General features: G+C 41.5%; 1 protein-coding gene across 1 annotated transcript; it reads left to right on the top strand.

Moving 5' to 3' along the window:
* Positions 1–9,156: 9,156 nt before the first annotated feature.
* Positions 9,157–13,086, top strand: LOC111955959 (endothelin-2-like). The gene is made up of 4 exons (XM_023976352.2): positions 9,157–9,372; positions 10,372–10,648; positions 11,275–11,379; positions 11,619–13,086. Exons 1-4 carry the CDS (start codon positions 9,306–9,308, stop codon positions 11,710–11,712), a joined length of 543 nt encoding a protein of 180 aa, XP_023832120.1. The 5' UTR covers positions 9,157–9,305; the 3' UTR covers positions 11,713–13,086.
* The last annotated feature ends 4,235 nt before the right edge of the window (positions 13,087–17,321 follow it).

The raw sequence follows: 17,321 nt of genomic DNA, 5'->3' as shown, positions 1-17,321 counted from the left end.
TCTTTGGGGGCCGCACAGCCCTCCATGTGCTCGCCAGAGGTAGCCTGACTGCCATTAGGTACCGAGATGAGATCCTCAGACCCCTTGTGAGACCATATGCTGGTGCGGTTGCCCTGGGTTCCACCTAATGCAAGACAATGCTAGACCTCATGTGGCTGGAGTGTTTCAGCAGTTCCTGCAAGAGGAAGGCATTGATGTATGCGACTGGCCCGCCCGTTTCCCAGACCTGAATCCAATTGAGCACATCTGAGACATCATGTCTCGCTCCATCCACCAACGCCATGTTGCCACCACAGACTGTCCAGGAGTTGGCGATGCTTTAGTCCAGGTCTGGGAGGAGATCCCTCAGGAGACCATCCGCCACCTCATCAGGAGCATGCCCAGGCGTTGTGAGGATGTCATACAGGCACGTGGAGGCCACACACACTACTGAGCCTCATTTTGACTTGTTTTTAAGGACATTACATCAAAGTTGGATCAGCCTGTAGTGTGGTTTTCCACTTTAATTTTGAGTGTGACTCCAAATCCAGACCTCCATGGGTTGATACATTTGATTTCCATTGATAATTTTTGTGGATTTTGTTGTCAGCACATTCAACTATGTAAAGAAAAAAGTATTTAATAAGAATATTTCATTCATTCAGATCTAGGAGTTTTATTTTAGTGTTCCTTTATTTTTTTGAGCAGTGTATATATATATATATAAAATGGAAATATCACATTTATTTAATACTCTGTTGAAGCAACTTTGGCAGCGATTACAGCCTTGAATCTTCTTGGCTACAAGTTTGGCACACCTATATTTGGGGATTTTCTTCCATTCTTCTCTGAAGATACTCTCAAGCTCTGTCAGGTTGGATGGGGAGCGTCGCTGCACAGCTATTTTCAGGTCTCTCTTTCAGATCGGGTTCAAGTCCAGGCTCTTGGCTGGGCCTCTCAAGGACATTTAGAGACTTGTCCTGAAGCCACTCCTGCGTTGTCTTGGTTGTGTGCTTAGGGTTGTTGTCCTGTTGGAAGGTGAACCTTCACCCCAGTCTGAGGTCCTGAGCGCTCTGGAGCAGGTTTTCATCAAGGATCTTTCTGCACAGTGCTCCGTTCATCTTTCCCTCGATCCTGACTAGTTTCCCAGTCCCTGCCGGTGAAAAACATTCCCACAGCATGATCCTGCCACCACCATGCTTCACTGTAGGGATGGTGCCAGGTTTCCTCCAGACGTGACACTTGGCATTCAGGCCAAGGAGTTCAATCTTGGTTTCATCAGACCAGAGAATCTTGTTTCTCATGGTCTGAGAGTCCTTTAGGTGCCTTTTGGAAAACTCCAAGCGGGCTGTCGTGTGCCTTTAACTGAGGAGTGGCTTCCGTCTGGTCACTCTACCATAAAGGCCTGATTGGTGGAGTGCTGCAGAGATGGTTGTCCTTCTCGAAGGTCCTCCCATCGCCACACAGGAACTCTGGAGCTCTGTCAGAGTGACGATCGGGTTCTTGGTCACCTCCCTGACCAAGGCCCTTCTTCGCCGATTGCTCAGTTTGGCAGGGGGCCAGCTCATTTGTTTTATTGAATTCATTTCAGAATAAGGCTGTAACGTAACAAAAAATGTACTGGGTTAAGCAGGGGGACACGTCTGGCACTGCAGGATTTGAGTCCCTGGCGGCGTAGTGTGTTACTGATGGTAGGCTTTGTTACTTTGGTCCCAGCTCTCTGCAGGTCATTCACTAGGCCCCCCCGTGTGGTTCTGGGATTTTTGCTCACCGTTCTTGTGATCATTTTGACCCCACGGGGTGAGATCTTGCGTGGAGCCCCAGATCGAGGGAGATTATCAGTGGTCTTGTATGTCTTCCATTTCCTAATAATAGCTCCCACAGTTGATTTCTTCAAACCAAGCTGCTTACCTATTGCAGATTCAGTCTTCCCAGCYTGGTGCAGGTCTACAATTTTGTTTCTGGTGTCCTTTGACAGCTCTTTGGTCTTGGCCATAGTGGAGTTTGGAGTGTGACTGTTTGAGGTTGTAGACAGGTGTCTTTTATACTGATAACAAGATCAAACAGGTGCCATTAATACAGGTAACGAGTGGAGGACAGAGGAGCCTCTTAAAGAAGAAGTTACAGGTCTGTGAGAGCCAGAAATCTTGCTTGTTTGTAGTTGACCAAATACTTATTTTCCACCATAATTTGCAAATAAATTCATTAAAAATCCTACAATGTGATTTTCTGGATTTTTTTTCCTAATTTTGTCTGTCATAGTTGAAGTGTACCTATGATGAAAATTACAGGCCTCTCTCATCTTTTTAAGTGGGAGAACTTGCACAATTGGTGGCTGACTAAATACTTTTTGCCCCACTGTATATCTGTGTGTGTCTCTCTCTCTCTCTCTCTGTGTCTCTCTCTCGCTCTCTCTCTTTCTCCCTCTCTGTTTCTCTCTCTCCCTGTGTTTCTCCCTCTCTGCGTCGCTCTATCTCTCCCTCTCCCTCTCTCAGAATGTTCATGTGAAGTAACATATGTGAAATACACAATCATAAATTAACAGTTAACATTAAACACACAAACGTTTCAAAAGAGAAAGACATTTGAAATGTTATATTATTAACTATGTAATAAAACAAACACAAATACGAGTGTATCGGTCCGGACCTGTACAGGCCGTTGGTCTATACACTCCAAATAGTCTATAAATGAAGATAAAATAGTGCACAGACAAATTTAACTATTCGCTCCACTAGGGCCCGCTCAGCCAGCTGGTGCGTGTGCTGTGTGTGAAAACAGTATAAATGGGAAAATAAATGAACAGATAAATATATAGGTTCTCTTTACTTTGGTGTTTCTGCTCCACTGTTTACTCTTTTCTTATCGCAACAGGTCAAAAATGTTGCTGCGATGATTGCACCCTACGGCATTCCACCTAACAGATAAGGAAACTTGTCAATATTTGATTTGTTTCAAAATCTTTTTGGGTCCCTGTAATCTGAGGGAAATATGTGTTTCTTATATGGTCGTACATTTGGAAGGAGGTTAGGAATTGCAGCTCAGTTTCAACTTTATTTTGTGGGCAGTGGGCACATAGCCTGTCTTCTCTTGAAAGCCAGGTCTGCCTACAGCGGCCTCTCTCAATAGCAAGGCTATACTTACTGAGTCTGTATATTGTCAATTCTTTCCTCAGTTTTCTATGTTAACTTTTACTTGGTACTCATCCCGGATCCGGGAGCACCCTCATCAGTAAAAAAGCTGACTAGCATAGCCTAGCATAGCGCCACAAGTAAATACTAGCATCTAAATATCATGAAATCACAAGTCCAAGACACCAGATGAAAGATACACATCTTGTGAATCCAGCCATTATTTCCGATTTTTAAAATGTTTTACAGGGAAAACACAATATGTATTTCTATTAGCTAACCACGATAGCAAAAGACCCAACCGCATATTTCCACCATTTTTTTTACTGCATAGGTAGCAATCACAAATTCGACAAAATAAAGATATAAATAGTCACTAACCAAGAAACAACTTCATCAGATGACAGTCTGATAACATATTTATTGTATAGCATATGTTTTGTTCGAAAAATTTGCATATTTCAGGTATAAATCATAGTTTTACATTGCAGCCACCATCACAAAATCTCACCAAAGCAGCTAGAATAACTATAGAGACCAACGTGAATTACCTAAATACTCATCATAAAACATTTATGAAAAATACACAGTGTACAGCAAATGAAAGACAAACATCTTGTGAATCCAGCCAATATTTCAGATTTTTTAAGTGTTTTWCAGCGAAAACACAATATAGCATTATATTAGCTTACTACAATAGCCAACCACACAACAGCATTGATTCATGCACGTTAGCGATAGCGAATAAACCAGCAAAATATATAAATTTTTTCACTAACCTTGTCAAACTTCATCAGATGACAGTCCTATAACATCATTTTACACAACACATATATGGTTTGTTCGAAAATGTGCATATTTAGCGGTACAAATCGTGGTTGAACAATGTGAATACTAGCCAAACTGCCCAAAATAATCCGGATATATTTCTGACACTCACATCATCTAATCAAATAACTAATCATATACTTTACTAAAAAATACAGGTTGGACAGCAAATGAAAGATACACTAGTTCTTAATGCAACCGCTGTGTTAGATTTTTAAAAWTAACCTTATTACGACATACAGCTTAMGTTACAGCGAAACAGYGCCCGAAATCTGGGCGGAATATAGTCTAAASATTTTTCRACAGAAATACGAAATAATRTCATAAATGGTTCCTACTATTTGATGAGCTTCMATCAGAATCTTGTACAAGTTGTCCTTTGTCCAGAATAATCGTTGTTTGGTTGTAGAATGCCCTCTTCATCTGTAGAATTAGCAGCCAAAGCTAGCCATGTGGCGCAGCAGTGTCCAACGCACCATAACGCAAGACAAAGAAATTCCAGAAAATCGCAATCAACTGATATAAACTGCTATAAGTCGGTTTAATATAACTAGTTTATGATGTTTTTAACACATATATCGAATAAAATCAGAGCCGGATATATCTAAGGCCTATAACGACAGCTTTTCAGAATGCAATCCTGAGGTCTGTCTCGCGCCAAGACGAACGGTGAAAAGACTACACCCACGGTTCCAAGAGCTCTTGTTCGGCCTAAGATCTAGCTAGACACCCCATTCCAATTCTCACTGCCTACTGACATCTAGGGGAAGGCGTATGCAGTGCATGTAGACCCATAGATTCCATGCAAATTAATAAACTGACCCTGGAACAGAGCCCTCGATTTCAGATTTCTTACTTCCTGACAGGAAGTTTGCTGCAAAATTAGTTCTGTTTTACTCACAGATATAATTCAAACAGTTTTAGAAACTAGAGAGTGTTTTCTATCCAATAGTAATAATAATATGCATATTGTACGAGCAAGAATTGAGTACGAGGCAGTTTAATTTGGGAACGATTTTTTACAAAGTGAAAACAGCGCCCCCATATTGACAAAAGGTTAATGTTAAATGATAGTCGGCCACCATGTACTTTCTGTTTGGGGCCAAATAACATTTCAGTTTCCATGTTTTCCCAATAGGTAATATGATTTCATTTTTGTTTGATTATAAATTGATTGGGCCAGATCGTCTGAGTGCTGTTCTGAGGCATTGTTGGGTTGGTAGTTGTTTGTGAATTTAGCGTCAGGACTAGCTGGATGAGGGGACTTTTCTCTTTGTTAATCTCATGGCATTTCAGGGATTTGTAGCGGTAGGAGTAGGGATCGCTTGTTTTTAGGTGGTTATAAAATTTGATGGCTTGTTTTTGGATATTAATTATTGGATATTGGCCTAATTCTGCCCTGCATGCGTTATTTAGGGCTTTTCTTTGTACTCTAAGAATACTTTTGCAGAATTATGCATGCAGGATTTCAATTGGATGTTTGTCCCATTTTTTTCAATCTTTATTGGTTTGCGGACCCCATACTTCACTTCCATACAGAGCAATTGGCAGTTTTGGAAAAAGTACTAAATTGTCATACTTAAATAAAAGTAAAGATGCCTTTATAGAAAATTACTCAAGTAAAAGTGAAAGTCACCCAGTAAAATACTACTTGAGTAAAAGTCTAAAAGTATTTGGTTTGAAATAAACTTAAGTATTAAAAGTAAATGGAATTGCTAATATGTACTTAAGTATCATAGGTAAAAGCATAAACCATTTCAAATTCCTTATTTTAAGCAAACCAGATTTTCATTTTTTTTTTAATTGACGGATCGTCAGGGGCACACTCAGACATAATTTACGAACTAAGCATTTGTGTTTAGTGAGTCCACCAGATCAGAGGTAGTCGGGATGATCAGGGATGTTCTCTTGATAAGTATGTGAATCTTACCATTTTCCTGTCAAAATGTAACGACTGCTTTTGCGTGTCAGGGAAAATGTATGGAGTAAAAAGTACATTATTTTCTTTAGGAATGTAGTGAAGTAAAAGTAAACGTTGACAAAGATATAAATAAGAAAGTAGAGTACTTTTGGGTACGTCATTCAGGCGGAAATGGAGAAAAAAAGGGCCTAGCCCTAAGAAGTTAAGTAGTACTTTAAAGTATTTTTACTTAAGTACTTTACACCACTGGCAATAGGTACAATTGCAGATTTTAATATTTTGAACCAGGTTCTAATTGGTATGTTTACTTGAATTTGTCTTTTGATAGTGTAAAAATCCCTTCTTGCTTTCTCTTTCAGTTCATTGACAGCCAAGCAGAAATTACCCATGGAGATTATTTTTGAAGCCCAGATATGATTAGACTTGCGTGTTCTATGCCTTTTGTTCCTACTGTGAAACTGTGTTTGAAGTCTTGGGAATTTGATCTTTTTGGGAAAATCATGTTTTTTGTCTACTCGAAGTTTACTGTCATGGACCATGTCTGACAGAACTGAAGTAGGATGTTTAGATTCTGTTGTAGAATCTTTTATGTTGGTGACAACAGAACTAGATCATCTGCATACAGCAGGAATCGAACTTCCGTGGCATGCAGGGCGAGACCAGGTGCTGTGGACTTTTCTCATCGTTTTTGCCAATTCATTTATATATATGTTAAATAGAGTGGGGCTTAAGCTACAACCCTGTCTAACTTCCCGACCCTGAGTAAAGTATTTTGTTTGTTTGCTTCCCATTTTTATTGCACATTTACTGTTTGTATACATAGATTTGATAAAAGCATATGTATTCCTCCCAACACCACTTTCTGTACAGGAGACCCTCATTGCCAAAATGGAATCAAAAGCTTTTTCAAAATCAACAAGGCAGGAGTATATTTTGTTTTTATTTTGGTTCACATGGGTGTCAATAAGGGAGTTCAGGGTGTAAATATGATCAGGTGTGCGGTAATTTGGTAGAAAGTCCTATTCGGCTTTTGGTCGGGACACTATGTTCAGTAAGGAAGTCTAGAATGTATAATACTACAAAGTACCTTCCCCAGGCTACTGTTCACACAGATGCCTCTGTCATTTTTAGGGTCAAATGTATCTCCACTCTTAAAGATACATATCTCTCTCTCTCTCTGTCTCTCAGATTGCTTTATTGGCATGAAATAGAATTAGTAGATATTGCCAAAGCAGTATAGTGGTACAGTTAAATGCAGTTAAATATAATAATGTATACAGGTACAACACTACTGCTGTTGTATTGTGAAATAAACAACCAAATGTACATGGATGATGGTTCCACTATGTGTTCCTGTCAGTTATATACAATGGAAAACACTTCAGGGAATTCATGGTCATGGGATGTCCCTCATGCTACGGCAGTAATATTTACAGTTTCTCCCTCACCCAGAATAATTCCCAGCTTTATGTTATGAGAACATTAGAACATGTACAGAAGTTGGGTATTGATTGAGATAATTTCTTGAAAATAAAACATTTCCTTATTATCTCTCTCCTCTCTCTCTCTCTCTCTCTCTCTCTCTCTCTGAAGTGGAAATGGATAAGGGCACATTTTTACATCGTGTTGTCTAGAAAGAGCAATGGAGAACAGGGTTTAGGAGGATAGAGGGGTGGGGGGTCTATCTTCAGACTGGTTCCACTTCGCCAGCCCGCGCAATGTTGGACAAATATTTGCTTTGGACAACTTTTTTTCCCCCTAATGGAACAAATCATTTCTAAAATGCCATTGTTTTGTGGACTGTGACATCACGTTGGCATTTCCTCCAAGGCCCTCCTCCCCCTAAAAAGACTGCGTGTTCCTACAAAGTGTTTTTCCCCTTTAATTGAAGAAGTTTGTTTTCTGAGATGAGGTTGTTCCCAGTGTGCCCTTAGCTTGCCTTTGATGGTATAGCTATATCATGTCTGGGTAAACGGTAACCTACTGCACCGCTGGCTTTTCCCTCATTGAACATTTGGGGGATTTAAAGTAAAAACACTGGCATATAAAGCACAGTGATTACTGTGCCTTAACTGTTGTTGACATTCTGCAGGGAATAGTTTCAACATTTGGCTGTGAGGGTACTAGAAAGATAGGAGGTGTCAGTATCCAAAGGCAACTTATTTCTCACTGACCACAGGTGAATTGGAAGCATTGCAGCCAGTGCTATTTGGTGTACTCAATAACACCTTGTAAAATCTTTATATTTTAGCTGTAGACTATGGTATTGGAGTATGGCATCACATAGCCTACCCCTCTGAACCTCACAACATAATGTTTCACTTTGTGGATGAATGAACGTACCTATATTCCACTCTAATCAACAGTATTCATTGCAGTAATCCTTTAAATGATGTATTTGCATGCATTATCCGGTGGTATTCCTTTATCTGATGCACATAGTGCTTTTCACTTCCACTGCCTGATAATCTGCTGCTGGAGTTTACCATTGAATCACGTAGTCTTCCTTCACCACCGATAGGAGTAGGAATACCCAGGAGGATTTGCATGACTTTACTAGTATTTTATCTAGATTGACACTCCACTCTGTAGGAGGGCCGTTCCGTCCCTCAGGCCGATCAAGATTTACAGCTTTCCTGTCAGAGTGGAAGGACTGTGTGATTGCCCATGCAAACCGGCAGAAGGGTGTGTGTACGTCTGTGTATGGGTACGTGTGTGTGACTGTGTGTCTGTGTTAATGTGTGTGTCCCCTGGGGGTCATGTGGCGTGTTCTACGGTATCTCTGTATCAGGGGTCATGTCACACGTGTGTCAAAGTGACGATACTGAGATAGCGTGTATGACAGTGGGGTCGTCCCGGATGAACATCACCAGCCCTGAGGCCCTGTAGTAGCAGCATGCAAAACAACAGTCCCCATCATCAGACACTATCTTTACAGCCTTTCCGTTTATTGATGACATTAGGTCTTCCCTCCGCCTACAGGTTTCCCTCTCCTGCCTGCCTTACGTCTCGGAAAACTCCAAAGCATTCCCAGATTCCAAGCCTTCTCTGGTGATTTCCTGTTTCTGTCAGTGACAATGACCTGCATACTCCATAAGGGTTACAACAACTACCCAATAGCAGTTTATTACGTTTCCCTCTCTTTTCCTGTTGATCTGGAATGTGTAGAGAGTGAGAGGGAGGCAGGCAGCTGCTGAACGGTGAGCATTGTGTAAGAACATGGATAGTAGGTGTGGCTAGGTGACATCACAGAATAGGGCTATAAGTCATGGCGCTGGAGAACACTACAGCACCAAGCACCTGTTACCTCTCTCTCTCTCTCTAGCTGCGTCACTCAGGACTGTAAAGTTGTAGCTACTATTACTGTGTGTGTACTCTACTGTCCTGTGGACTCTTGGATATTATTGCAGACTACGTCTTCAGAGATACTCTACCAGAGAATAACTATGGCTCTATCACTGAACTCTATCCTGTCTCTCACCATCATAACACTCTGTGTGCTCCTGCAGGAGGGTAAGTTCTCATCCTTTATACTGACTTTTTATTCAACATTTATATAACTTTGTTTAGAACGAATTCTAAGGTGTATGGGTGGTACATGAAAATGCGGATTTGTATTCTTTAGTCGTAAAGATGACTGACAGTGAGTGTGTATAAGTTTCATTATGCAAGTGCTCCATTCTTTTCATTAGGTTGTTAAATTGAATATGAGGGGTCATAGTTCAGTTGAGATGTAGAATTGGAGCTCAAGGTTGGTTGAGGTGGTGGGGATAGATCCAGAATAACATGATACAATCTACAATGATGAAAGATGGAGAAACACCTTAAAAAATAAGACATTTTTCACCTTGTCAACTCGAGTATTTGAACCAGGGACCATTCAGTTACTGGCTCCGTGCTCTAACCTCTAGGACACCTGCCGCCTTGATGCTAAAACTCCTGCTGCAGCATGCATTACTTCATTACTTAGTTTCACTCTCTGAATGATAGCTCAGTTAATCACGGCTCTGGCAGGTTAACTAATGGGTGGGTGGCTAATGACCATGTTGTGAAGTTACTGCATGACACATGCTGCCTGATGCCAGACTCTTTGACCTACTCCCACTGTTCGCCCTACAGAGATATAATACAATGAGAGCTCCTGCTAGGCCATACATGCAATCCCACTCTCTCTGATAAGATGCAGATTATATAGGCATGGTTCAACTCCTATCACAGCATTTAACTTGAAATAACCCCAGTTGGCAACAAACACAGTCTTTGTTTGTCTTGGATAACTTTTCATAACAGAGTTATGAATCAAAGTTCAAATGTGTTGAACAAGACTTGATACATAGGAGAACGGGATGGCAGGTAGCCCACATCTACTTCTCTGTATCAGTGAAAAGGGCTTTTGATTAGGATGTGGTGATGTGTATTTGCACGTTGCTGATTGTCAAACTGCACAGTCATCCAGTGATTTTGCTGAGTTATAACCAGGCTCTAAACCAATGATCCTTTCTGTCTCTATAGGTTTTGGGCTCCCTGTATCTAGCCAGCCTGAGCTCCCTGCCCAGTCCCCGTCCCAGAACAGCCCACACCACACCAGGGTTAAACGATGCTCCTGCAGTAACTGGCTGGACAACGAATGCGTCTACTTCTGTCACCTGGACATCATTTGGGTCAACACTCCTAATAAGGTCATCCCCTACGGTCTTGGCAGCCCCCTTTCCCGACGTCGCCGCTCCACCGGGCGATGTGAATGTGCCCACCCAGCCGACAGGACCTGCTCCAGATTCTGCCACAACAGGTGAGCTCACCTTCAGAGACAAGAAACTTCTACCCTCCTTCCCTCCCTCATCCTCCCCTAATCCTTCCCCTCCCTACCTCCCTGCTAGATACCAGATTGTATCAAGCCAGTGACTATCTGTGTCGGTCAGTCGTTTCTAACCAGCCTGTATCAGGATGTATCAGGGCTGCTTGTGGATGAGATGCAGGGAGGAGGCGTATTGTCTTTAGTTGTGTAACTAGCGATGGGGGGAGAAGGGAGGATGGGGGAAGAGTCTGCATGTTCTGGAGGCTTAGAGCCCCCTTACAGACAAGTCCATTAGTCGTCACACTATTTTTGGAATGTTTTACCGGCGGGTATGTCTGTTGTATTGCCACAGTTATTGCTGTTATGACAGACCAAGGTTGCGGATTAGCCTGTGTATCTCGACAAGGTTTTATCCTGCTCTGTGAAAAGTAATTGAGAACAGGCCGTAGGGCATGCAGTACTGACATTACTGGGTTGAAATCCATAGCCAACCATCTGTCACCGCTAGCATTGTAGAATTCTGTAGTACAGAATCCAGTCTCATGGCCCTTAAGGAGTAGTCTAAATAATGTTATCTTGGTTTGCTTTCATTTTGACATGGTTATTATTTCTGTCTGCAGCTCAGAGAAGCACAGATTCGTAGTGGTAGGCCCCTCAGACCAGACCCTGGACCAGACTGTTAGCAGTCCAGACACAACCAGCAACGACCTACTGACCTCTCTCAGGTAAGAGAAAAACAAGATACCATAACAACCTCTTAGGATCAGTTTCTCAGACCTAGGTTAATCTTATTGCTGGACTAAAAAGCATGTCCAATGGAGATTCTCCATTGAGGATGTTTTTCAGGCCAGGATTATTGGCCCATAGAGCGATCCCACGAACATTCAGCAAGTGTTTTTGTGTTATTGAAAAGACAACATGGAATCTGATCTTAGCCTGATGTTTCTCTCTTTGTTCTTTACAGAAACATGGTTCGATCCAACATGGCTGCCATAGAGAAGGGTTCTCCCTCTAGGAAGAAGAATGCCTCCAGAGCCAACAGACTGAACATCAGGTAGATGAGGAGGAGGGAAGAAGAGGAGCTTGAATAGCTCCAGAGCATTCGAACAAAGACCTCCTGGAGGAGTCTAGGGAGTCCTCCCCCGGGAAGACAGAGAGGTCCTGAGAGGAGAGGCCCTGAGAAGAGGGCAAAGATGGAACACTGGCCAATGGCTGCCTGCTGATTGTTGTATACCACACAGTGGACTGGATATGGACATTATCTGGATATAAGTCTTGGACTAATCTAGCTAAGAGTCTGGCTTAGAAGACTAGGGAGGTTTAAGTGTGTCCTCTGTGAACTGTGACAGTCTGGACTAGAATGGTTACTGACTGTGTGCTGGGCATGGGTTGTCATCATGTTTTAAACATAAATACACGTTCTGTGTCTGAGCACATGAAATGGGTGGATGCAAGCCAAGGCATTCTGGAGTGATGTTTGCCTATGTTTACTTTACAGGCTTACTTCATTAGTGCCTTCAAAATATTGACCACTATTGTCATTTGGATTTTGATCCTTACTTTACCTGTCGCACGACATCTACTATATCATAGAATAAAAATCAAAAAATTATCCTCTGTATCAGAGATGAATTCCCAGTTTATAGTGATTGCCATGCATGCATTCAAATTACTTGAAATACATTTGACACATGAAGGACATGACTTTAAGGGACAGGGAATTACTATACACACAGCCTTCCTGTAGCAGCAGATAAAAGCAGGTCTATTGTGATGGCGGAAGTATTTATTGCATAGCCACTGTTGAATGTTTTGATTGTAGACGGAGCCAAAGCAGCAGGTTTCAATGGGTCTGCTCCTTGCCAAATATGCAGTGACTGTTTTTCTGCTTTCAACAAATATCCATTAATGTCCATGTTATTACACATTGGGAAATTAGGACCCTGCACTGTTCTAATGCCTTCAAAGGAATGTGTTTTTATGTCCAGTAGGCTTTAGATGGGTTGGGCAGATTGCTGAACTCCAGCCACTGTCTGACCATAAGGCATTTACTGGAAACACTATATCAAAAACAAGTCTTCCACTGATGTTCAAGTCCAATATCACAATGCTGTATATTTATGATATGATTGTTTATTTATTTGTTTGTGTTTTGTTTAGGAATTTGTGTATCAAAATGCTGGATTGCGCTTTTGTTTGACTTACTGTTGTTATCTCTAGAAGGACAATTCACCCACAATAGTCTATTTAGCAGTCAAATACGCTATAGGAAGTTGAAAGAAATGTTTACTTACGAATTGTTCTATTCCAAGCTATTCATATTATCTATTATCAACTATTATTTATTTAACTTATTTTTGGCATATGTTTATATATTTGTGTTGTGTGAGTTTGTCACTTTTAATGTGTGATGAAATAAATACTAAAATGAATGCTCTTGCTTGGTTTGATTATTTTCTAACAATGATAATTGATTCTTGTTTAGTACAGTAACAAATAACTGAATGAAAGCTACATTCAAAGAATCCTTAACACAAATCTCAGATATCTAAATTTTTTAAAGGTCATGAACAGTCAACATCATATTTTTCATGAACTTGGATGATATTTGGATGAAACCAGATCAACGTATGATGACCAAAGAATGAAAAATGACTGTTGCTTGATCATAAAGTTTGATCATAAAGTTACTGGTCCCCTCCCCAATGTCAAAGACTTGGATTCAGGAGGTGGGATTATCAAGGGGATAGGGTGACATCACCCTAACTCGCATTTTAAAACACCAATGGTAACATGATATTTTTGTACCTAATTTAAATAAGTACTGCCTTGTAACCAATATCGGAGAAGGCATGTTTCCGGAGGGGCGTGGTTTATATAGCTAGATAGCTACTCTACTGGTGCCAAAATCTGACTGTAGGGTGTCAGCAAATATAATTAAAAGTTTACACTATTCATCTATAGCAGTGGTCCCCAAACGTTTTATAGTCCTGTACCCCTTCAAATATTCGACCTCCAGCTCCGTACGCCCTCTGGCACCAGGGTCAGCGCACTCTCAAATGTTGTTTTTTGCCATCATTGAAAGCCTGCCACAGACACACTATACAATACATTTATTAAACATAAGAATGAGTGAGTATTTTTGTCACAACCCAGCTCGTGGGAAGTGACAGAGAGCTCTTATAGGACCAGGGCACAAATAATAATATAATAATAATCAATATTTTTGCCCTTTATTTAGCCATCTTACATATAAAACCGTATTTGTTCATCAGAAATGGCGAATAACTCACCACAGGTTAATGAGAAGGGTGTGCTTTAAAGGTTGTATTGTATTGGAGAGTCTCAGTCTGAAATCAATTTTCACACACAGTCTGCCTGTATTTAGTTTTCATGCTAGTGAGGACTGAGAATCCACTCCGCTTGTTGCAATTTCGATGAGGCTCTCTTGTTCAGGTATCGGTAAGTGGACTGGAAGCAGGGCATGAAAGGGATTTTATTTTTGTATTTTTTTTCACCTAAACTAGCTGAGAACAAGTTCTCATTGACAACTGCGACCTGGCCAAGATAAAGAAAAGCAGTGCGACAGAAACAACAACACAGAGTTACACATGGAATAACCAAGCGTACAGTCAATAACACAATAGAAAAAAAGAAAGTCTATATACAGAGTGTGCAAATGGCATGAGTAGGTAAGGCAATAAATAGGCCATAGTAGCAAAGTAATTACAATTTAGCAGATTAACACTGGAGTGATAGATGAGCAGATGATGATGAGCAGATTATGGTGTGTAAGTAGTGATACTGGTGTGCAAATCCAGTTGTTTGTGTCATCCATTTCGGGAAATAACCTGCGTAATTGCGCACCCAACTCACTCAGGTGCTTCACTACAGTGGGGAGAAGAAGTATTTGATACACTGCCGAATTTGCAGGTTTTCCTACTTACAAAGCATGTAGAGGTCTGTAATTTTTATCATAGGTACACTTCAGAAAACCACATTGTATGATTTTTAAGTAATTAATTAGCATTTTATTGCATGACATAAGTATTTGATACATCAGAAAAGCAGAACTTAATATTTGGTACAGAAACCTTTGTTTGCAATTACAGAGATCATACGTTTCCTGTAGTTCTTGACAAACAGGTTGCACACACTGCAGCAGGGATTTTGGCCCACTCCTCCATACAGACCTTCTCCAGATCCTTCAGGTTTCGGGGCTGTCGCTGGGCAATACGGACTTTCAGCTTCCTCCAAAGATTTTCTATTGGGTTCAGGTCTGGAGACTGGCTAGGCCACTCCAGGACCTTGTGATGCTTCTTACGGAGCCACTCCTTAGTTGCCCTGGCTGTGTGTTTCGGGTCGTTGTCATGCTGGAGGACCCAGCCACGACCCATCTTCAATGCTCTTACTGAGGGAAGGAGGTTGTTGGCCAAGATCTCGTGATACATGGCCCTATCCATCCTCCCCTCAATACGGTGCAGTCGTCCTGTCCCCTTTGCAGAAAAGCATCCCCAAAGAATGATGTTTCCGCCTCCATGCTTCACGGTTGGGATGGTGTTCTTGGGGTTGTACTCATCCTTCTTCTTCCTCCAAACACGGCGAGTGGAGTTTAGACCAAAAAGCTCTATTTTTGTTTCATCAGACCACATGACCTCCTCCCATTCCTCCTCTGGATCATCCAGAAGGTCATTGGCAAACTTCAGACGGGCCTGGACATGCGCTGGCTTGAGCAGGGGGACCTTGCGTGCGCTGCAGGATTTTACCATGACGGCGTAGTGTGTTACTAATGGTTTTCTTTGAGACTGTGGTCTCAGCTCTCTTCAGGTCATTGACCAGGTCCTGCCGTGTAGTTCTGGGCTGATCCCTCACCTTCCTCATGATCATTGATGCCCCACAAGGTGAGATCTTGCATGGAGCCCCAGACCGAGGGTGATTGACTGTCATCTTGAACTTCTTCCATTTTCTAATAATTGCGCCAACAGTTGTTGCCTTCTCACCAAGCTGCTTGCCTATTGTCCTGTAGCCCATCCCAGCCTTGTGCAGGTCTACAATTTTATCCCTGATGTCCTTACACAGCTCTCTGGTCTTGGCCATTGTGGAGAGGTTGGAGTCTGTTTGATTGAGTGTGTGGACAGGTGTCTTTTATACAGGTAACGAGTTCAAACAGGTGCAGTTAATACAGGTAATGAGTGGAGAACAGGAGGGCTTTCTTAAAGAAAAATAACAGGTCTGTGAGAGCCGGAATTCTTACTGGTTGGTAGGTGATCAAATACTTATGTCATGCAATAAAATGCAAATTAATTACTTAAAAATCATACAATGTGATTTTCTGAATTTTTGTTTTAAATTCCGTCTCTCACAGTTGAAGTGTACCTATGATAAAAATGACAGACCTCTACATGCTTTGTAAGTAGGAAAACCTGCAAAATCGGCAGTGTGTCAAATACTTGTTCTCCCCACTGTATATCACATTTGACATTGTTCGTAAGCTTGAGTTAATTTGCACACAAAAAAATCATACAATGATGGAAAGACCTGTGTGTTGTCTTTGTTAATGCAGACAGAAAAGAGCTCCAGCTTCTTAATCATAGCCTAAATTTTGTCCCGCACATTGAATATAGTTGTGGAGAGTCCCTGTAATCCTACATTCAGATCATTCAGGTGAGATAAAACATCCAGATAGGCCAGTCGTGTGAGAGACTCGTCATCGTGCAAGCGGTCAGACAAGTTAAAATTATGGTCAGTAAAGAAAACTTTAAGCTTGTCTCTAGATTTAAAAAAACGTGTCAAAACTTTGCCCCTTGATAACCAGCGCACTTCTGTATGTGATAAAAGTGTTACATGGCCACTGCCCATTTCATTGCATAGTGCAGAAAATACACAAGAGTTCATGGGCCTTGCTCTAACAAAGTTAACCATTTTCACTGTAGTGTCCAAAGCATCTTTCAAGCTGTCAGGCATTCCCTTGGCAGCAAGAGCCTCTCAGTAGATGCTGCAGTGTATCCAAGTGGCATCGGGAGCAACTGCTTGCACGCGCGTTACCACTCCACTATGTCTCCCTGTCATGGCTTTTGCGCCATCAGTACAGATACCAACACATCTTGACCACCAAAGTCCATTTGATGTCACAAAGCTGCCCAGTACTTTTAAAGATATCCTCTCCTGGTTTCCAGTGGTTTGCAGAAGAGGATGTCTTACTTATTTGGCTCCCCATAAACGTAACAGACATATACCAGGAGCTGTGCCAGGCCCCCCACGTCTGTTGACTCATCCAGCTGTAACACATAAAATTCACTGGCTTGTATGTGAAGTAGTAATTGTTGCAAAACATCTCCTGCCGTGTCACTGATGCGTTGTGAAACAGTGTTGTTTGATGAAGGCATTGTCTGTATAGTTTTTGTTGGCCTTTTCCCCAAGCATTGTCCCAGCCATATCTGCGGCAGCAGGAAGAATTAAGTCCTCCAGAATAGTATGGGTCTTGCTTGTCCTAGCCACTCGGTAGCTCACCATATAAGACGCTTCTAGTCCCTTCTTATTAATGGTATCTGTTGCTTTTATACATGTCTTACAACTCGAAAGTCCTCTTTATTCTCGCTCCAAAAACTCCAGTGGATTATTTTTCAAATTGTCATGTTTCGTTTCTAAATGTCTGCGCACGAGTGAA

This window comes from Salvelinus sp. IW2-2015, linkage group LG31, assembly GCF_002910315.2.
Source record: "Salvelinus sp. IW2-2015 linkage group LG31, ASM291031v2, whole genome shotgun sequence".
Taxonomy (NCBI): Eukaryota; Metazoa; Chordata; class Actinopteri; order Salmoniformes; family Salmonidae; genus Salvelinus; species Salvelinus sp. IW2-2015.
This window is presented reverse-complemented; position numbering and strand designations above follow the sequence as displayed.

What these genes read in the sequence shown, in the direction of transcription:
- LOC111955959 (XM_023976352.2), top strand. Translation starts at nt 9,306, where the DNA reads ATGGCTCTATCACTGAACTCTATCCTGTCTCTCACCATCATAACACTC. An exon ending in TCCAGATTCTGCCACAACAG is followed by an intron (nt 10,649 to 11,274) that starts GTGAGCTCACCT and finishes TTCTGTCTGCAG; the next exon opens with CTCAGAGAAGCACAGATTCG. An exon ending in GACCTACTGACCTCTCTCAG is followed by an intron (nt 11,380 to 11,618) that starts GTAAGAGAAAAA and finishes TGTTCTTTACAG; the next exon opens with AAACATGGTTCGATCCAACA.